This window comes from Nerophis lumbriciformis, linkage group LG32 (genome assembly GCF_033978685.3).
Source record: "Nerophis lumbriciformis linkage group LG32, RoL_Nlum_v2.1, whole genome shotgun sequence".
NCBI lineage: Eukaryota > Metazoa > Chordata > Actinopteri > Syngnathiformes > Syngnathidae > Nerophis > Nerophis lumbriciformis.
In genome coordinates this window covers 11,627,512-11,650,532 of record NC_084579.2, presented here as the reverse complement: position 1 = coordinate 11,650,532, position 23,021 = coordinate 11,627,512, and the positions used below count along the sequence as shown (strand labels likewise).

Below are 23,021 nucleotides of genomic sequence, written 5' to 3'. Positions count from 1 at the left end.
CACAGCTGGCAGGTGATTAGATTTCACAGGTGGTACGTGTTAATCTAATCATCTGTTGTCTTTAACAGTAAGCGGTCGGGAGCAGAGCGAGAGAGAGGATTGGGAGTGACGGCATGCGGAAAGACATTTTGAAAAATCTTGTGACAATCATTAAAACTTTGTTAAACCTGCACGCTTGGCACTTGTGCCGTGTCTACAGTGGAGCTGCTAGGACGCGACTTCCACAAATTAATTTCCAAACGTATATATCTGCGGCATCATCTAGTGCGGATAATATATGGGGGAAAAATGTTTTCCCTCAAATTTAGGGGGTGTGGCTTATATTTGGTGTATTTGGTATTTGGGGTAATTGTTACCATTTCTGTTTGTTGCTGCCACAAAGTGAACCTCATCGATTTTGAAACATGGATCAAGGTTACAGTGAGCAATTATTACACCAATTTCTAATCAGGCTAACTTTGTGTACTTTTGATATTCACCGCAGCCTGTTCAGGCAACTGTAAATTCCATCAATACCACACATACGTTTAAATTGTCCGTCTGCAGCCGACAACGGCGGGGCTCCTGGTTTCTCCACCTGGTAGATTTCCTCCATAAAATGAACCTTACAATCCCCGATCACATCCTCAGGACCCCTGGAAGATGGTGAAAGACACACGCAGAACAATGAGAAGAGAGGAAGATTGCGAAGAAGAAGAAGGGTGTGGAGTGGACCCAAACTTAAGAGGAAGACCCTCACCCCAGGAGAATCTTGACTCTGAGTTCTTTGTTGGTGCGGGAGGTCTGGTTGAGAGTCTGGATCTCGGCGTCAAACCAGAAACCTCTCTCCTCAGGCGTCTCCAGGTTGTAGTTGACCATCACCTGCATGCCCACCATCAGCTGGTCGAAGCGCAGCAGGGTCCGAGCGCGTGGTCGCACGTGCAATGGTCGAATCTCCACCAGTCCGTTCTCCGGATAGCTGACCGAGGAGGAGAGAGTAACACAGGTGTTGTGTTCAATGGGTTGCAACTCAGGTAATGGGGATTCAACGCATATTAACCAGGCTATAGCGATATTTTTTATTGTAACACCAAGGAACTACTTTTCTGGCGTCATGGCACATCTCCTTCTCCTATTTTATTATTTGCAATAATAAGGGGGCCAACCAGGGGCGTCACTAGCTTTTAAGGACAGGGGGGGCTTAGCCCCCAGGAGATGCACAAGATGCGAGCGAACGTAGCGCACGAGCACAAAACTTCACAAACGGCTAACAAAGACTTAGAAATTATTCATTGTTATTATTGCACGGGACGAAATGAAATGCTCACCGGGACGATGGCTTTAACCATTTTTTTTCTTTTTCTTTTTATGTATTTATCAATTTGACATTTTATATTAAATGTCTTGGTTTTTCCTCCCTCTGAAAATCCTATGAAATAACAAGCCATCCTATAATACACCAGCTATTAATGTAACAATACAATAAAACTAATATATTTAATGATGGGTTTTTTTTTCATTATTTTATGTATATTACTTGATATAGATTCTACGAATGATGTGGGCATTTTTTATATGAACAAGTCCAAGGACCGCAAGCAAGGTCGCAGAGAAAATGCGGACTGGAGTTTGAGTTATGTGGGCATTTTCTATATGAACAAGTGGAATGGATTGGATACCGACACACTAAAGGGGCTCTCTACCTTACGCTATGAAGTGAATAATGACAGGTTAAATGATTATTTAAACTCATATTTGGGCCACTTTATAATATGTCAATAAAATAAAAAAATAAAAAAATATAACACCAAATTATTTAGGGGGGCCCAACAACGCCAATGGGGCCAACTTCACACAGGGCATCAATCGACAACCCAGTGAGAGTTGATTGATGAATAAGTAAGTTTGTTACAAGTATCAGTGGGATGATACTTGTAAGAAACGTACTTTCTTTGTCGCCAATATTTGTATATTTTTTTTAAATAATTTTCAAGTATTTCTTATTTTTATATATATATATATATATATATATATATATATATTAGGGATCCAACAACTAATCAATTAAAATCAATTGTAAAAATAGTTGGCGATTAATTTAGTCATCGATTCGTTGGATCTATGCTATGCGCAGAGGCAATTTTTTTATTTTTGTTTTATTTTTATAAACCTTTATTTATAAACTGCAACATGTACAAACAGCTGAGAAACAATAATCAAAAGGAGTATGGTGCCAGTATGCTGTTTTTTTTCAATAAAATACTGGAAAGGATAGAAATGTAGTTTTTCTCTTTTATCCGATTATTAATCGATTAATCAAAGTAATAATAGACAGATTAATCGATTATCAAATTAATCGTTAGTTGCAGCCCTAATATATATATATATATATATATATATATATATATATATATATATCACTCAGCATCAAGGGTTGGAATTGGGGGTTAAATCACCAAAAATTCCCGGGCGCGGCCACCGCTGCTGCCCACTGCTCCCCTCACCTCCCAGGGGGTGATCAAGGGTGATGGGTCAATTGCAGAGAATAATTTCGCCACACCTAGTGTGTGTGTGACAATCATTGGTACTTTAACTTTAACTTTAATATATAATCCGTTCATGAATGAGTATATCCGTTCGGCCACCGTGTTCAATGGAGAAGTCTGATCTACAAAATTTTCAGACAGCATACCCCTTCCCCTTCGAGCTGTCCTGGATGAACTGAAATTATTTTTTCCAATCATTTTGGAACTTGCAAGCGTACTTCTTCTTACTCGTCGTCGCCATGTCTCTTCTTTGTTCTTCTGCTTCGTCTCTGTTATGTTTTTGGACATTACTACTTGCCGTAGTTTTGAAGCAATGCATGATGGGAACCCGGATGTTGTGTGTCAGTGTATTAACGTGCCGGCTGGAATAAACACACGCTGAGAAATAGCTCTGTGCCTGCCTACTTTATGGGTTATAGATAAACCTATGGATAACGGAGACATATATAATAGTCTCCTTTTCAGGGGAGAGACGACGCTAAAGGCAGTGCTTTTAAGGCACGCCCCCAATATAGTTTTCCGGCTGGAAATCGGGAGATTTTCGGGAGAATGGTTGTCCCGGGAGATTTTCGGGAGAGGCACTGAAATTCGGGAGTGTCCCGGAAAATTCGGGAGGGTTGGCAAGTATGCGCTCACGACAAAAAAGCGAAATGAGATATAATAGCAACAAAAAATCATGACGGCTATCTTACACAGATTGCGATTCCATGACCATGTGTCCATGCAGGTATTTACACGGGTGTGTATGCGCGCACAGGAAGAAGGCAAGCACAAAAAGGGAGGGCTTGCCCGCCCTCCCACTCTTTTCACTGGCAAACGAGATGGCGGAAGAAATCCAAGACGCTGCTCGGGACAAAAGGCAGAGGGCGAGGCGTTTTTGCCTTGTTGTTTTTTAATGTAAATCTAAAAGGCTGTTTGTCTGGACCTCCTTTAACATTAAGAGGGGTCTGCGTTCGCTTTGCAGTTGGCTGAGACGAAACATCGCTGTGGTTTAATACCATAAGGCCTTTGTTGTCCTTCATTACGTAACCATGGGGTTCTCCGTCCAACACATCATGCGAAGCTTGTTGTAAAAAAAAACAAACGTAACTACGAAAAACAGATATGCGCATTCCAAACACGATGGAGTCGCTTTGGTGCACAAGACGGCCATGTTTCACTGACGACACGTTCGCAGCAATTACAGACAAAGCGAAAGGAGATGTAGAAAAAGGGGGGGAAAAAATAGTAATGCTCCGGAGAACTTGGAGGTTACCATGGAAACGGCAGCTTCCAGACTACATTTGATGGAAAAGAGAGGTACGCGCAAGACCAATTTGCCAATTTGATGACTCGCCGCCGCTACTGAAACACGCGTTGGTTTTTATCACTCAGTGGTTGCATGTACGTCATTGAGAACTCATTATCTCCACAATGTAGCCTCAAAAATACCATAAAAAATAAATAAATGCGACGCAACGTACTCCTCGTATTTGATGTGGTAGACAACGTCCTCGTCTCGCCCTTTGACTTCCGTGGAGTCTGTTGTCTGGGAGGTGGACGCTCCGGTGGTTTCAGAGTTCAAGGCATTAGCGTTAATCCTGTTAGTGTCCGTGCTTTGGCCTTGTTCGCCTTCCAGCTTGCCGTTAGTCCTTTTGGGGGGGCGCCCCACCTTGCCCTTGGTGGGCGCTTTAGGAGGACGGGTCACGTTCTCCACGCAGGCCTCAAACCAGGCGCCTACGGTCACGTCTCGGCAGTCCACCAGCTCGTTAATCTAGAGGGGGACAAAGCGACTGAATCAACCTTCTATTCAGTTTCTAGCAGAATCAATGAGCATAGTGACCCAAATATAAGACAACCCATCATTTGGACCACAAAATCAAGTCTTTGTTAAATCTAATGTAATGATTTTCAATGCAACTTAAAAAAAATGTTATGCCAATGTCCTACTGCAGATTGTTATTATTTATGGTAAAAAACATACAATTGTCTCTATAGACAAAATTGTAAGTATTTAACAATATTGATGTTGAGTAGTAGTAATGTGTGGCCAAGTTAAGCACTTAAGCATATAATAACTAGAAAATTCCCGCTTAAATTTTGATGGGCCTGCTATCTATACCATGAACCACGGGCCTGGGGTCGGTCAAAGAATCTAAGATGGCGCCAAGTATCCAAATCCATGAATTTTTGGGTTTAACCATACAAAATTGTCTAAAAAGCTAGCAAAAAATGTTTGCATGCTAACATTAACATGCTAATATAATAGACATTAGCATACTTCCAAGATGGCGCCAATTCACAAAATCCATAATTTGTATTTTTAAACAAACAAAATGAGTTAAAAACCTCACATGAATCTAAGATGGGGCAAAGTATCTACATTTATGAATTTTTTGGGTTTAACCATACAAAATTTGCTAAAACGCTAGCAAAAAATGTTTGCATGCTAACATTAACATGCTAATATAATAGACATTAGCATACTTCCAAGATGGCGCCAATCCTCAAAATCCATAATTTGTATTTTTAAACAAACAAAATGAGTTAAAAACCTCGCATGAATCTAAGATGGCGCCAAGTATCCAAATCCATGAATTTTTGGGTTTAACCATACAAAATTTGCTAAAAAGCTAGCAAAAAATGTTTGCATGCTAACATTAACATGCTAATATAATAGACATTAGCATACTTCCAAGATGGCGCCAATTCTCAAAATCCATAATTTGTATTTTTAAACAAACAAAATGAGTTAAAAACCTCACATGAATCTAAGATGGGGCAAAGTATCTACATTTATGAATTTTTTGGGTTTAACCATACAAAATTTGCTAAAACGCTAGCAAAAAATGTTTGCATGCTAACATTAACATGCTAATATAATAGACATTAGCATACTTCCAAGATGGCGCCAATCCTCAAAATCCATAATTTGTATTTTTAAACAAACAAAATGAGTTAAAAACCTCGCATGAATCTAAGATGGCGCCAAGTATCCAAATCCATGAATTTTTGGGTTTAACCATACAAAATTTGCTAAAAAGCTAGCAAAAAATGTTTGCATGCTAACATTAACATGCTAATATAATAGACATTAGCATACTTCCAAGATGGCGCCAATTCTCAAAATCCATAATTTGTATTTTTAAACAAACAAAATGAGTTAAAAACCTCACATGAATCTAAGATGGCGCAAAGTATCTACATTTATGAATTTTTTGGGTTTAACCATACAAAATTTGCTAAAAAGCTAGCAAAAAATGTTAGCATGCTAACATTAACATGCTAATATAATAGACATTAGTATACTTCCAGGATAGTGCCAAGTATCAAAATCCCCCCAAAATTGTTTTAAACAAAATGAGGAAATACCAAAATCCACTATTTGTAGGCGTAAACATACATAATTAGTACAAAAGCTGTCATAAAACATTAGCATGCTAATAAAAGAGACGTTAGCATAATTCTAAGATGAAGCCAAGTCGCTATCTGTACCAGGAACCACTGGCCCGGGTCGGTCAAAGCAAGATAAGTATAAGATGGCACCAAGTATCCAAATCCTTGAATTTTGGGGTTTAACCATATAAAATTAGCTAAAAAGTTATTTAAAAATGTTAGCATGCTAACACTAACATGCTAATATAATAGGCATTAGCATACTTCCAAGATGGAGACAAGTATCAAAATCCATAATTTTAGGGATTAACCATACAATATTAGCTAAAAAGCTAGCAAAAATGGTTAGCATGTTAACATTAACCCGCTATTATAACAGACATTAGCATACCCCCAAGATGGTGCCAAGTATCAAAATACTTAATTTGTAATTTTAAACAAACACAATTATTTAAAAACCTGGCATAAATCTAAAATGGCACCAAACCGGCATAAGTCTAAAATGGCACCAAGTATCCAAATTGATGAATGTTTGGGTTTAACCATATAAAATGTGCTAAAAAGTTATTTAAAAATTGCATTTTTAAATAACTTTTTAGCTAGTTTTATATGGTTAAACCCAAACATTCATCAATTTGGACACTTGGTGCCATTTTAGGCTTTGACCGACACCGGGCCAGTGGTAATAATCTGAGGCTGAGTTGACTTGAAACTGTTTAATGTTGCACTTTTTATATGTAGAAGAAAAGTTGTGTCATTTTATTTAATCTGAGCAACAACTTGAGGCAGTTTAATGTTGATTAACGTGGATCCCGATTTAAACAAGTTGAAAAACTTATTCGGGTGTTACCATTTAGTGGTCAATTGTACGGAATATGTACTGTACTGTGCAATCTACTAATAAAAGTCTCAATCGATCAATCAATCAATCAAAAAAAGCACTTTATATATAGAAAGGTTTTGTTAAGAAACCATTCTGAGCCTTATCTTATTTAGTTTTTATTTTATATATGTTGACCGCATTAACCCTGGCAATGAACCCTGTGTGTATATGTATGTTATGCCATTGTTTACAAATTTGGTAAATAAATAACCAAAAAATTTATATTTTGTTGTTTTCTTACTGTACCGAAAATGAACCGAACCGTGACCTCTAAACCCAGGTACGTACCGATCCGAAATTTTTGTGTACCGTTACACCCCTAATATATATATATATATATATATATATATATATATATATATATATATATATATATATATATATATATCTACACATACATACACATATATATACATTAGTGCATATGTATATACCGTATTTTTCGGAGTATAAGTCGCTCCGGAGTATAAGTCGCACTGGCCGAAAATGCATAATAAAGAAGGAAAAAAATATAAGTCGCACTGGAGTATAAGTCGCATTTTTTGGGGAAATGTATTTGATAAAACCCAACACCAAGAATAGACATTTGAAAGGCAATTTAAAATAAATAAAGAATAGTGAACAACAGGCTGAATAAGTGTACGTTATAAGACGCATAAATAACCAACTGAGAACGTGCCTGGTATGTTAACGTAACATATTATGGTAAGAGTCATTCAAATAACTATAACATATAGAACATGCTATACGTTTACCAAACAATCTGTCACTCCTAATCGCTAAATCCCATGAAATCTTATACATCTAGTCTCTTACGTGAATGAGCTAAATAATATTATTTGATATTTTACGGTAATGTGTTAATAATTTCACACATAAGCCGCTCCTGAGTATAAGTCGCACCCCCGGCCAAACTATGAAAAAAACTGTGACTTATAGTCCGAAAAATACGGTACATCTATACACAATTACACATTCATATATAGATACACTTTAGGTCATGGTCAAAAGTTTACATACACTTGTAAAGAACATAATGTCATGGCTGTCTTGAGTTTCCAATCATTTCAATTGAGGTTTTAGAATGGCCTTCCCAAAGTCCTGACTTATACCCCATTGAGAACATGTGGACAATGCTGAAGAAACAAGTCCATGTCAGAAAACCAACAAATTTAGCTGAACTGCACCAATTTTGTCAAGAGGAGGGGTCAAAAATTCAAGCTTGTGGATGGCTACCAAAAGCGCCTTATTGCAGTGAAACTTGCCAAGGGACATGTAAGCAAATATTAACATTGCTGTATGTATACTTTTGACCCAGCACATTTGGTCACATTTTCAGTAGACCCATACTAAATTCATAAAAGAACCAAACTTCATTAATGTTTTTTGTGTCCAACAAGTATGTGCTCCAATCACTCTATCACAAAAAAATAAGATTTGTAGAAATTATTGGAAACTCAAGACAGCCATGACATTATGTCTTTCACAAGTGTATGTAAACTTTTGACCACGACTGTATATACATATATATATACACATATATATGCATATATATACATACAGCATATACATACATACATATATATATATACACATATATACACACATATATATATATATATATATATATATATATATATATATATATATATATATATATATATATATATATATATATATATATATATATATATGTACATGTACCGTATTTTTCGGAGTATAAGTCGCACCTGCCGAAAATGCATAATAAAGAAGGAAAAAAACATCTAAGTCACACTGGAGCCCGGCCAAACTATGAAAAAAACTGCGACTTATAGTCCGAAAAATACGGTACATATCTATATTTATTACATTACTTTGCTTACTTTGTACACCCCGATTCCAGGGTCCACCAGCGTGTTTTTGCTGGATGTGGGCGGCTGGGTGTCCCGCGTCGGACTGCGGGGCTTGAGTCCATTTTTGATGCCAGCTAAGTCACAAGGAGTAACCGTGTCCGCCTTGGTATCACTGGCAGGGTCGATAATGTCACTGCTGTCGTTGTCTTTAGTGGGGGGGGTTTCCATAGCAACAGGGGACTCTGGCGCAGGGGAGGCGGGGCTTTCACAGCGAGGGACGGCGGAGGTCGGGACAGAGGTACATGACACGCTGGGTGAGTCCTTGAGCGAGCCCTTGGCCGAGGGGCTGTCCGGAGGGTCCGTTTGGGAGCGGATGAGGAGCTGGACGATGTCATTGAGACCCACGTTGTAGTCAAACAGCGTCTGGCCATCTTCCATCTAAAAAAACAACAAAAAGATGGCTGAGATACAAAAAAAAATTGTAAAAAATGAGATTTGATGAGGAAGTACACATCACCACCAATCTCAGTAATCTCATCCATTGATTAATGAATTATAACAAATATATTCGCTTTATTAAAAACAGAAGATTCACAAATAACTTTTGTATCCATCTTGTCTCAACAATAGGATGCTATGTATTTGAAGACAGTGCCAACTAGTATTGGGCATATTTACAACTGTGTAACTTGGTTCATTTCAATACATTATGGAATATATACACATATATATACAAAATGACTTGCAGTGCATTGGTGTCTTGCCAGATTTGGTATTTTGTAGTAATACAGCGTTTGTATTCTTGCTGTAGGAGCACTTGCATTCAGAGGAGGAGCTACACCATTTTCAGTTACAAGTTTCACGCATTAATAACACAAAATGTGGACTGTTACGACCGTAGTTTGATTGTCAAAGATGTTTGGTAATTCAATCTGCGATATTTTTACCTGAATAAATGCTTCTCATATTCTGTACTTTTTTTTTTTTTTCTTTTTTTTTTAGCCTTTATTTAACCAGGTAAAATCCCATTGAGATCAAAGATCTCTTTTCCAAGGGAGACCTGGCCAAGAGGGCAGCAGCAAGGTTACATTAAAAACAGTAAACAAATACATAAAACATCACATTTACAACATTAAAACTTGCTCACATGACACATGTGCATACAGACAAGGTAGACTGCAGTCCTTTCACAGTGTAACATTACATGTTACACTGGTTAATGGTCTTCATATCTCTGCATGACAATGTGTGAACATTCTCTATTTATTACAAAGTCTAATATTTAGCCTGTTAAAGAGTCAGAGTAACAATCTACAGTTCATGTTATCAAAGCACCTTAACTGTAATCTAAAGCTCCACCCACCTTTTTGCACAACGCGTGCAGCCGGCATTTGCTACAGTGAAGTACGGCTCACTGCGAAAAAATGGTCTTTTCTTGCCAGGAGAACAGCTTGTCATGGCTTTGGACCTGATATTTCCATAGAGTACCCTTTTCTTTGGCCATTTCTGCCCACCATTTTCCAGCTTGTGGCTCATCATCAACTGGTGAACGCAGCCAATTTTCCCCCAACAGAACGTCCCGCGGCTCAAAAAGGACGCGTATTCTTAAAAATTTCTTGTTTAAAAAATTTCTGCCGTTAAAGGAACTTACAGTTAACGTTAGAGATGACCGATAATGGCTTTTTTGCCGATATCCGATATTCCAATATTGTCCAACTCTTAATTACCGATTCCGATATCAACCGATACCGATATATACAGTCGTGGAATTAACACATTATTATGCCTAATTTTCTTGTGATGCCCCGCTGGATGCATTAAACAATGTAACAAGGTTTTCCAAAATAAATCAACTCAAGTTATGGAAAAAAATGCCAACATGGCACTGCCATATTTATTATTGAAGTCACAAAGTGCATTATTTTTTTTAACATGCCTCAAAACAGCAGCTTGGAATTTGGGACATGCTCTCCCTGAGAGAGCATGAGGAGGTTGAGGTGGGCGGTGTTGGGGGTCTGGCGTTCAGGGGGGTAGGGTGTAGCGGGGGGTGTATATTGTAGCGTCCCGGAAGAGTTAGTGCTGCAAGGGGTTCTGGGTCTTTGTTCTGTTCTGTTTACGTTGTGTTACGGTGCGGATGTTCTCCCAAAATGTGTTTGTCATTCTTGTTTGGTGTGGGTTCACAGTGTGGCGCATATTTGTAACAGTGTTAAAGTTGTTTATACGGCCACCCTCAGTGTGACCTGTATGGCTGTTGACCAAGTATGCTTGCATTCACTTGTGTGTGTGAAAAGCCGTAGGTATTATGTGATTGGGCCGGCACGCAAAGGCAGTGCCTTTAAGGTTTATTGGCGCTCTGTACTTCTCCCTACGTCCGTGTACCACTCCGTACAGCGGCGTTTTAAAAAGTCATACATTATACTTTTTGAAACCGATAATTTCCGATATTACATTTTAAAGCATTTATCGGCCGATAATATCGGCAGCCCGATATTATCGGACATCTCTAGTTAACGCGGTAGACATCCCTAAAATAAACACATCATTAATAAATATGTTTATTAACTACACTGTCAATAAGATTTAAGAGCAAATGAAAATACAGCGTCATCATTTTAGTCCTAATTTCTGCGCTTAAGAAACTTCTCTATGACATTAGCTCCAGCCTTTTTTTGTTTGTTTGATATTGTCATTACTGCCACAAGTGGTGGAAAAGTGTATTACAATTGAGTATAGCTGCAGCCCATACAGATCACTGCTGGAAAACAGATTTTTTTATGCGGCACTCAAATGGGCGCCCATGGCCCAACAATGGTTAAAGGGGAACATTATCACCAGACCTATGTAAGCGTCAATATATACCTTGATGTTGCAGAAAAAAGACCATATCTTTTTTTAACCGCTTTCCGAACTCTAAAAGGGTGAATTTTGGCGAATTAAACGCCTTTCTAATATTCGCTCTCGGAGCGATGACGTCACGTTGTGACGTCGCTTCGGGAAGCAATCCGCCATTTTCTCAAACACCGAGTCAAATCAGCTCTGTTATTTTCCGTTTTTTCGACTGTTTTCCGTACCTTGGAGACATCATGCCTCGTCGGTGTGTTGTCGGAGGGTGTAACAACACGAACAGGGACGGATTCAAGTTGCACCAGTGGCCCAAAGATGCGAAAGTGGCAAGAAATTGGACGTTTGTTCCGCACACTTTACCGACGAAAGCTATGCTACGACAGAGATGGCAAGAATATGTGGATATCCTGCGACACTCAAAGCAGATGCATTTCCAACGATAAAGTCAAAGAAATCTGCCGCCAGACCCCCATTGAATCTGCCGGAGTGTGTGAGCAATTCAGGGACAAACGACCTCGGTAGCACGGCAAGCAATGGCGGCAGTTTGTTCCCGCAGACGAGCGAGCTAAACCCCCTGGATGTCTTGGCTCACACCGTCCCGAAGATGATCAAGAGAAGAATATCGACCCTAGCTTCCCTGGCCTGCTGACATGAGGGTATGTCTACAGAATATATTAATTGATGAAAATTGGGCTGTCTGCACTCTCAAAGTGCATGTTGTTGCCAAATGTATTTCGTATGCTGTAAACCTAGTTCATAGTTGTTAGTTTCCTTTAATGCCAAACAAACACATACCAATCGTTGGTTAGAAGGCGATCACCGAATTCGTCCTCGCTTTCTCCTGTGTCGCTGGCTGTCGTGTCGTTTTCGTCGGTTTCGCTTGCATACGGTTCAAACCGATATGGCTCAATAGCTTCAGTTTCTTCTTCAATTTCGTTTTCGCTACCTGCCTCCACACTACAACCATCCGTTTCAATACATTCGTAATCTGTTGAATCGCTTAAGCCGCTGAAATCCGGGTCTGAATCCGAGCTAATGTCGCTATAGCTTGCTGTTCTTTCCGCCATGTTTGGTTGTGTTGGCTTCACTATGTGACGTCACAGGAAAATGGACGGGTGGTTAAAATCAGGCACTTTGAAGCTTTTTTTAGGGATATTGCGTGATGGGTAAAATTTTGAAAAAAACTTCGAAAAATATAATAAGCCACTGGGAACTGATTTTTTAATGGTTTTAACAATTCTGAAATTGTGATAATGTTCCCCTTTAAAAAACACTGCACTAATTTGTTTGCCGCCACACAGATCGCTGCACCCACACGCCACCGCTCTCATGTGCGCTCTATTGCAGCACATGAGAGCATCTATGTCCACGTATTGACCGTTTTGGGCACTCCAGGCAGACTGGAGTTGATCAATTATTTTTTGTTACACTCATTTGATGATTAACCGAAGTAAGAGAATATAAATTGAGGCTTTTTTTTAATCGATTAATCGTTGCAGCTCGAGTACAACACCATTTCAAAGTCACTTTTGCATCATTGGGAGCCTTTAACACTTTAATACTTCCATGCTGTTCAGCAATGAAATGCGACTCAACAGTGACATATCCTGTACTCAGGTTTCTTTAGAAAAGGGAAAAAAGTGATGGGTTGCCATGGATACCTAACGAGTGCAGTCCCCGCCACCCCACCCGACAAAGAACCTGTATCAAGAACATAAGATGGTCTTGTCGACGAGCATCAATGCAGACTTTGCAGAGCGCGGTTCCTCCATATTTACTGCTAAGAGTACTGAGCCTGCACTACGGGCGACATTCATCTCAAAGCCGTTGCACGGCGGTCGGACGCAGCTGTCCTTCCCGTCTCTTTGGCGAGGAAGTTGAAGACGTAGCGAGAGGGGCGTCGGGTGGGGGAAGGGTGTCGTATGAGGGAGGAACGGGCGCCATTTCCCCCTTCGCTGCCTGGTCTTTATCGCCACATGGACTTTAGATATGCGGTGCAAAACAGCCACTTTTTTAAGCCTACGATTAGGTTTAACCTTCGCCAGTTGATGACAAGGCGTCGAATAAATACAACAAATAATCTTGGGGTTGAGGCTTGCACCGCATTAAAATCGACTCCCATCCAGGTGGCTCGCGCTTTCCCCATCTTCATTACCATCAGCCCCCTCGGTGCTTCCAATTGCAAGCAGCACGACAAAACACAACACCCTAACAGAGGTTTAACGCGCAGTAAACCATGTACTAATATCTTCAATGTGCACAGTGATTCCATCTGCGGTCATAAATAATGCAGTCAAATATAAACACACATTGCCTCTGGTAGCCTCGTTATATGACTCAGGGAAATGTCAAGTCGTTTTTTACACTTATCGTTCCTAACAAAGCTTTGGACAAACCAGGTACTGGACAACATGTGCTCTAGATTTACAGCTTTGGGGGGTAAAGTAGTCATATTGACAAACACCGACACAAAACGTGGATGACTCAGCTCATTTTCTACTTTCTTTACCATAACAAATCCTATAAATCCTATTACTCCGTTCCTGACATAAAACAAATTTTATAGGGCTTAATTATAGTTCTACAATGCAAAAATAATAGAGATGTGCAGATCAATCATCCACCGATCAGTATCGGTTGATTTTCGTGAAAAAGTATGTGATCACCATTGTCAATTATTGCATTCTAATGCTGATCCCCTACTGACATTGTATTTATTTTTTGTTATGTTCTGTTAGTTTTAGACTACATTATATATACAAATCCTTTATTTATTTAATCAAAGATACTGAAATTCCACGACATAGTGAATTTGCAAACAGCTAAAATTATACACAAAGCAAACTATAACCTGCTACCCAAGAATCCATCCATCCATCCATTTTCTACCGCTTATACAACAATTATTCTCAAAAAAAAGAGGAGAAATATAATCTTAGAGAGCAATGTAATTTAAAACATTTGTACGCACGTACAACACTTAAGACCTTCAGTATATCAGTATGTGGAATTAAATTATGGAATGGATTAAGCAAAGCAATCAAACAATGTACTGATATGATCCACTTCAAGAAACTCTTCAAACTTAAAGTGTTTACAAAGTACAAAGAAGAAGAACCATGATAAACATTCTGAATTTATTTAATTAATCCATTCTTTCATTCTTTCACTCTCAAAATAATCTTACTTATCTCATCATATGAAATGTAACTTACTTCACCAATTATTATCCATCCATCCATTTCTACCGCTTATTCCCTTTTGGGGTCGCGGGGGACGCTGGAGCCTTTCTCAGCTACAATCGGGCGGAAGGCGGGGTACACCCTGGACAAGTCGCCACCTCATCGCAGGGCCAACACAGATAGACAGACAACATTCACACTCACATCCACACACTAGGGCCAATTTAGTGTTGCCAATCAACCTATCCCCAGGTGCATGTCTTTGGAGGTGGGAGGAAGCCAGAGTACCCGGAGGGAACCCACGCAGTCACGGGGAGAACATGCAAACTCCACACAGAAAGATCCCGAGCCCGGGATTGAACCCAAGACTACTCAGGACCTTCGTATTGTGAGGCAGATGCACTAACCCCTCTGCCACCATGAAGCCCACCCAATTATTATTTATTTACTTATTTTTATTGTGATTATTTATGGAGTATATTGTGAATAAATTGAGAACAGGAAGTGAACAAAAGTTTTAGCAACTGTTATATAAAAGAGACGGGGTAGGATTAAATAAGCTCTGCTTCTTCCTACTCCTTTTCGAACATGTTGAAAAGAGAAACTGGAGATTGTGATGTATCATGTTGTATGCTTGCATGTTCCAAATAAACTCAAACTCAAACTCAAATTCAAACATTAGTTCCTGTTTTTGTGTGCACCTGCCTCTGGTGTTCGGGACACGCACCTGTTTCCAATCAAGAGACATGATTTAAGCCCACCTTTGCCAGTCAGTCGTCCTGGCGTCATTATTGGTTTCATGCCACAGTTTCATGTTGTGCTATGCCATAGTTAGTTGTTTCATGCCACAGTAAGTCTTGTTTGTTCTATGTCCATAGTTCATGTTAAGTGTTAGCGTATATGTTTCCTGCGTTAATTTTTTTTTGTTCTTTAGCCTCTCGTGCAAACGGCACGCTTTCCTTTTGTTTTAGTTCCTGTCTTTTGTGATGTGTAGGATTAATTAATTAATAAATATGTTCCTACCTGCAAGTCCTGTCAGGAATAGTCCGTTTGCATCCTGGGAGAACAAACCTCGCAGTAAGCTGCGAAAACCACGTCTTGACAGAATGACGCCAGAACGACTGACTGGCAAAGGCAAACTTAAATAATGCCTCTTATTAGTGCTCGTGAAGCAGGTGAGCAGGCCAAAACTAATCAGAGCCAGGTGGAAATAATAAGTAACCATGGAAACAGACAAGGGTGCACAAAAACAGGAACTAAGGGAGTCCAAAACTAACAGAACATAACAAAAGCATGATCCGGACCACGGATCATGACAGTATTCATTTTTAGTCCCCCAGCTGACAAGTGGCTAGCAGCTACCGTAATTATGTGTCTCCGTACACAGGGTGGAGGCGCTCTCCTAAATTAATAATAATCCCCGCTATTTCGGCGAATAAACTGCAATTATTTAAGTTTCATTATCAAGTATTATTATCAATCAATCAATCAATCAAAGTGTACTTATATAGCCCTAAATCACGAGTGTCTCAAAGGGCTGCACAAGCCACAACGATTATTATTATTATCACTGGAGGACGAAGCTAAACATGTTACACATTGGGAGAAAGCCAGGAGCAGGCATGCTAATAGCTAAACTAACTGCTAAGATAGCTTGAAACAACCAGAAATAAGTGCTTAAGTTTAAGAAGTGTAGATTGAAGCGTTTGAGAGCTAAAAGTAAGCAGGTATCAACAGCAAATTAACAAGTCGATTTTTAAGAGTTAGAGAGAGGTAAATATAACAACTGTTGGTGTGTCAGCATTGTCAAAGTAAGTACACGACACGGAAAAAGGAGGGCGGATTAAGCCAAAGGCAGTATCAGTATAGTGATAGATCAATATTTTTATTCCCTTGAAATCATTTTTTTGTCGTTTTTGTTCATTTTTGCAAACTCAAATGGGCAAAAACCAAAGGATTTAAATGAGTATCAGATAGTATTTTTTGCTGTTGTTTAGTTATAGTGTACAGTGTACAATATTTGACTTTGTTTTGCTCCAACAACTGAATGTAAAATAAAAAGATGAAGGATATAGTTTAAATATTGTGTTGATATTGTTCAACTGTCAATAGCACTCAGCATAAATACATGGAAAAATGTACAGTTAATACATGTGATTGGTATCGGCCGATATCACTCATGGGTGAATCGGCAGCATAAAACCCTAGTCGGAAAATCTCTATCTAATAAATATAAGTGGTGAATGAAATGGATAACCGAACATTTATCTTCAATTTGACCTTTATTGAACATGATTACGTTTTTAGTCTGATTTTATAATCAGAGGAAGGTTACATTTTAAAATAAAAACATCAACATTCAATATAAATTTTTCGCCCGGTCCTTTTTTTCTACAAGTCATAAAAATTATCAATAATTATCGATATCGACCAATATAAAAAACTCTTATATCGTCATACAGTTTTCAGCCATATCGCCCAGCCCTATGTTTACATCATTTTGAACTCCTGTTTTGTTTTATTTGCACAGAAAATACTTATTTTTTACATCCAAACAATTTTCCGACATGTAAGAAGGAGCGATAATAAGCATTTGTTTTGGCTAGAGACAGAGGACTGCCAGGGACTGAAGGGGGGAGAGGGTGTTTCGGGGGGCAGACCATTTTGGCGGCGCGATAGAATGTTCTATGCTGGACTGGTCTCAAATGTATATCTGCAAAGCTTTGAAAATATACAACAAAATACCTATTCTGTCTCTGGTGGTTTTTCTACTCAGCTTTAGTGTCGTAAAGAGCTTGGGAGCGACTTGTGACTTGAATTCCCTGGGAGGAACAACTGGTCCAAAACGCAACAATAGCGACACGCACATATCATTTCAGCAGCAAAATAACCTTGCCAAAAACATTAAAGCAATACATATTTTGCTGCATGCTTTGAATGGGAAAAATGACCACCATCTGGTGAACAAATTTGAAAGCCAGTAGTCCAAATTATAATTTTTACATCAGGATGACATAAGTAGGGCTGTTACCAATAATTGATTATACGTAGCTTAAATGTATATGTTGCTTCGATGGATTATTTGATAATAAAAATTAATTTAGAAAAATTAAAATTTGTTTAAAATTGTTTTAATTCAATGCTTATGACTTATTAGAAAATAAAGAATGGACGTTATGGCAAGCAGAAAAACGTTAGTTTATTTCTACTATTTTCCGTAAAATATGCATTAAGGCTAAAAAGTATGTTTTACTCGATAAACCGAACAAACTAATTGATAGATTACTAAAATAATCGGTAACTGCAGTGCATAAACATAAGTTTATGTTAAGATAACTATGTTAAAAATTTTCAATGGGCTATTTTCAGTCGCGAGGAACAAATGTGTCTGTGTTTAAGCTAATTCATAGAAAGAAGATGACTACCAATACAATCCTTAAAAAAGAATGTTCTTGGCAAATTCTGAATGGCACAAAATGTTCCCAGGTTTTCTCCAGACGCAAAAAGAAGAAAGTAAGGCGAGCCACTTGAATGTTCTCAGCAGAGATTTAATGGCGTGAAACGAGAGCCTCCCCCCACCGCGCTGGCGGCCATCCGAACACGATTTTCGCCCTTTCTCGCAGCCCGTCTAGGCAGAAGCGCTGAGCAAAATAGGTCACATTTCCCAAAACAATGACGCAGGGGTGTGTGCGCCTGCCATTCTCGAAGATTCCGCGCTAAATGCTTTTTTTCCCTACAAGGAGGTGTACATTAAAAGCGACAATAATGCGCATTTGAACATTCTTAAGTGTGAAAATAAGGTAACCATTGTTCATATTGCCTGTAGACCTAAAAACTAAAAATAAATTAATTAATTAATAAAAAAATAAAAAATATTATATATATATAATAAAACAATCCTACTGGGGAACTGAATTTTTGGGGGGAATTTTGCCTATTGTTTATAATTATTATAAGCGATAAGAACACATGTTTTTTAGGATTCTAAATTTGATTTTTTTTTTCTTAAACACTTGCAAGATGGGACAAATCAAAGCCCTCTGAAACAACTTAAACACTCTCCATCAACCTGTTATGTACACACTGCAAGTAATTATATGTATAATGTAGTAACAGACACGTATGTTCAATATTTACCGTAATCTTGTCATTTTAGGCATTCTCTGTACTTCTTTCTCTGAAGCATTTATTTCCGTTTCCATAGCAGCGCACTTCCGACTTTCGGTAACAAATGTGTGTTCCTACTTCTGGAAACAAATGCATATGTTTACTAATCAGGGGCGACTTGGTAGCAGACAACAAAGACGACTATTTCTGGACAAATGAGAATTCACAACCTTATCTTTTTGAAGCTGAATATAAGGAGGATGAAGTGCTGCTTATAGAAGCGAGCACGAAGGGAGTCTGAAATGTTGGAAAAGAGAGAGGATTTTGTTATCAGCCAAACAAAACCTGAAGTTCAAACTATGGATGTAACGATATCAAAATCTCACAGTACTATATTTTTACCATGTTTTCTCGAGCCTAAGGGCGCTAGTGCGCATGCGCCGGCTCTGCAGTTCCTAGGAAGTAAGCAGTGTTGCCTAAAATGCATTAATAAATTACGTTTTTTCGGTAATTAAACATTTAAACGGTATTACTAACCGTCTGGAATTTTACCGCGGTTTATCATTATACCATTTACCATCACATCCCTAATAGGTCCCTTTAAAGGGGAACATTATCACCAGACCTATGTAAGCATCAATATATACCTTGATGTTGCAGAAAAAAGACCATATCTTTTTTTAACCGATTTCCGAACTCTAAATGGGTGAATTTTGGCGAATTCTAATATTCGCTCTCGGAGCGATGACGTCACAACGTGACGTCGCATCGGGAAGCAATCCGCCATTTTCTCAAACACCAAGTCAAATTAGCTCTGTTATTTTCCGTTTTTTCAACTGTTTTCCGTACCTTGGAGACATCATGCCTCGTCGGTGTGTTGTCGGAGGGTGTAACAACACGAACAGGGACGGATTCAAGTTGCACCAGTGGCCCAAAGATGCGAAAGTGGCAAGAAATTGGACGTTTGTTCCGCACACTTTACCGACGAAAGCTATGCTACGACAGAGATGGCAAGAATGTGTGAATATCCTGCGACACTCAAAGCAGATGCATTTCCAACGATAAAGTCAAAGAAATCTGCCGCCAGACCCCCATTGAATCTGCCGGAGTGTATGAGCAATTCAGGGACAAAGGACCTCGGTAGCACGGCAAGCAATGGCGGCAGTTTGTTCCCACAGACGAGCGAGCTAAACCCCCTATCGACCCTAGCCTGCTGACATCAACTCCAAAACTGGACAAATCAGCTTTCAGGAAAAGAGCGCGGATGATGGTATGTCTACAGAATATATTAATTGATGAAAATTGGGCTGTCTGCACTCTCAAAGTGCATGTTGTTGCCAAATGTATTTCATATGCTGTAAACCTAGTTCATAGTTGTTAGTTTCCTTTAATGCCAAACAAACACATACCAATCATTGGTTAGAATGCGATCGCCGAATTCGTCCTCGCTTTCTCCCGTGTCGCTGGCTGTCGTGTCGTTTTCGTCGGTTTCGCTTGCATACGGTTCAAACCGATATGGCTCAATAGCTTCAGTTTCTTCTTCAATTTCGTTTTCGCTACCTGCCTCCACACTACAACCATCTGTTTCAATACTTTCGTAATCTGTTGAATCGCTTAAGCCGCTGAAATCCGAGTCTGAATCCGAGCTAATGTCGCTATAGCTTGCTGTTCTATCCGCCATGTTTGTTTGTGTTGGCATCACTATGTGACGTCACAGGAAAATGGACGGGTGGTTAAAATCAGGCACTTTGAAGCTTTTTTTTTAGGGATATTGCGTGATAGGTAAAATTTTGAAAAAAACTTCGAAAAATATAATAAGCCACTGGGAACTGATTTTTAATGGTTTTAACAATTCTGAAATTGTGATAATGTTCCCCTTTAAACATACTTGCCAACCTTGAGACCTCCGATTTCGGGAGGTGGTGTGGGCGTGGTCGGGGTGGGCGTGGTCGGGGTGGGACGGGGGCGTGTTTGGGGGCGTGGCTAAAAGGGGAGGAGTATATTTACAGCTAGAATTCACAAAGTCAAGTATTTCATATATATATATGTATATATATATATATATATATATATATATATATATATATATATAAGAAATACTTGACGTTCAGTGAATTCTAGCTATATATATATATATATATATATATATATATATATATATATATTTTATTATATATATCTATCCATCTATCTATCTATCTATCTATCTATCTATATATATATATATATATATATATATATATATATATATATATTCATTTATTTACACATTTCCACACACATAACACTCATCTACTCATTGTTGAGTTAAGGGTTGAATTGTCCATCCTTGTTCTATTCTCTGTCACTATTTTTCGAACCATGCTGAACACCCTCTCTGATGGTGCATTGCTATGTGGCACGCACAAAAGTGCTTTCATCAAATGCACTAGATGGCAGTATTGTCCTGTTTAAGAGTGTCACAACATTGCTGTTTACGGCAGACAAACTGCTTTACGGTATACAAAAAAGTGACTGCTGTTGTTGTGTGTTGTTGCCACGCTGGGAGGACGTTAATGAAACTGCCTAACAATAAACCCACATAAGAAACCAAGAACTCGCCCTCCATCATTCTATAGTTATAACGTGATTGGGCAGGTACGCTTTTTTATATTGTGGAGGACCTGAGTCCGCCTGAATTTCGGGAGATTTTCAGGAGAAAATTTGTCCCGGGAGGTTTTCGGGAGAGGCGCTGAATTTCGGGAGTCTCCCGGAAAATCCGGGAGGGTTGGCAAGTATGCCTTTAAATCATGTTCAAATGCCCTGTGCAGTTAATAAACATTGGCCACAGTTTGACCCTGAAACAGATAACTACAATTTGCATTGTTTCCTGTGAGAGTAACAGTTGGAGCATAGTGGTTCTACTGTACTAGCAACATGGATGGCCTTGTAAAAGTTACAAATCTATGGCCTGTAGCCAAACATGGAAGTTGCAAGGTCCTTTTGTCAGTCCAGGAAGCACGCGAGTGCAAACATGTACGGCCCGGAGTAGGCCCATCGCAACATGGCCGCAGTCAAAACTGCCGCCTTTAACTAGGTCACGGCGACGTATGCGTGCGCGTTTGAGCGCTAAGCCTTCCTACTGCCGCCCTGACAATAGGCAAACAGCGAAACGGTGGAACGCAGCCCCGACTGTGAAACACGTCGAAGCGTTTAATAAACAAGAGTGTGGGCGTGAGCTAGGACAACATAAGGTGTGCGTGTGTGTGTGTAGGCGCCTTAAAGTGTAACACAACTCAAGTAGCAAATAAAACAATAAGGAAGGGTGGGAGGAGTTGCGAAGCTGATGGCGTTGGGACCCGCGCTTTGAACTGGAGAGGAAGCCTGCACAGTGAGCGGGAGTGGAGGGTGTGGGGGGGGGGGGGGGGGTAAACAAGACGCCATTTTGCAAGGGATTTAGACAGAGCCTGTTCCCTTCCAACAAACGGCCGAGTGCACGTGAGGGCCCCGGCGAGCTAGCGTTCAGTGCACTGGGTGTCGTTGGCTCATTCCACACATTGCTTATAGCGGGGAAATCCCCGAATCAACCCTGCCTTGCTTATTTTCCACCGAGACGGAGGGAGCGCGGTGTTTGCAGCGCCGGCCTCTCTCCGCTGCTGCCAGCCTGACATAACCCAGCTAATAATTAAACCCACCCAACGTCTTTTCGACACCGTCAAATCTGTGCGTTTTCCACTTTTGGAAGAAGCCGCAAATACTCGAGCCTCCATTGTGCACAAAGGGGCGAGCACAGAATAGATGCACAATCACCCTAGGGCCCCATTGTCCCAAAGCCACACCATAATCGAGTTTCACAACAGGAAGTTTCATTCATAAAGTCTTCACCAGTGACAGAATAGAAACAGAAACAAAAGCGTGTGGGACTTCCTGGTTGCGTCGCGGCTACGGAAAGTTAAAATGCTAATTTGTGCAACTTGCGCAATGCAATGGCATGCCGACTTTACAAAGATATTTTACATGTAGGAGTTCATGTTTCGAGCTCGTTAGCCTAGCTCAGGGGTCGGCAACCCGCGGCTCCGGAGCCGCATGCGGCTCTTTGATCACTCTGATGCGGCTCAGTTGCATACTTGCCGACCCCCGATTTTCCCGGGAGACTTCCGGATTTCAGTGCCTCTCGCAGAAAACTTCCGGATTTAATATTCTCCGATTTTCACCCTAACAATAATAATAAGGGCGTGCCATGATGGTACAGCTTTTAGCGCCCTCCACAATCTGTACAAACAGCGTGACA

The 23,021-nt window shown here is 39.7% G+C and overlaps 1 protein-coding gene across 1 annotated transcript in view; it reads right to left on the bottom strand.

The window, feature by feature from the left end:
* The window catches only part of LOC133574941 (E3 ubiquitin-protein ligase UHRF2-like), a 58,959-nt gene that overhangs the window by 19,830 nt on the left and 16,108 nt on the right, over window positions 1-23,021 (bottom strand). Inside the window, exons 2-5 of the mRNA XM_061927307.1 lie at window positions 8,649-9,056; window positions 3,989-4,278; window positions 740-958; window positions 526-635 (exon numbers count right to left, since the gene is read on the bottom strand). Coding sequence (XP_061783291.1) covers window positions 526-635; window positions 740-958; window positions 3,989-4,278; window positions 8,649-9,056 — 1,027 coding nt within the window. The remainder of the gene's footprint in view (window positions 1-525; window positions 636-739; window positions 959-3,988; window positions 4,279-8,648; window positions 9,057-23,021) is intronic.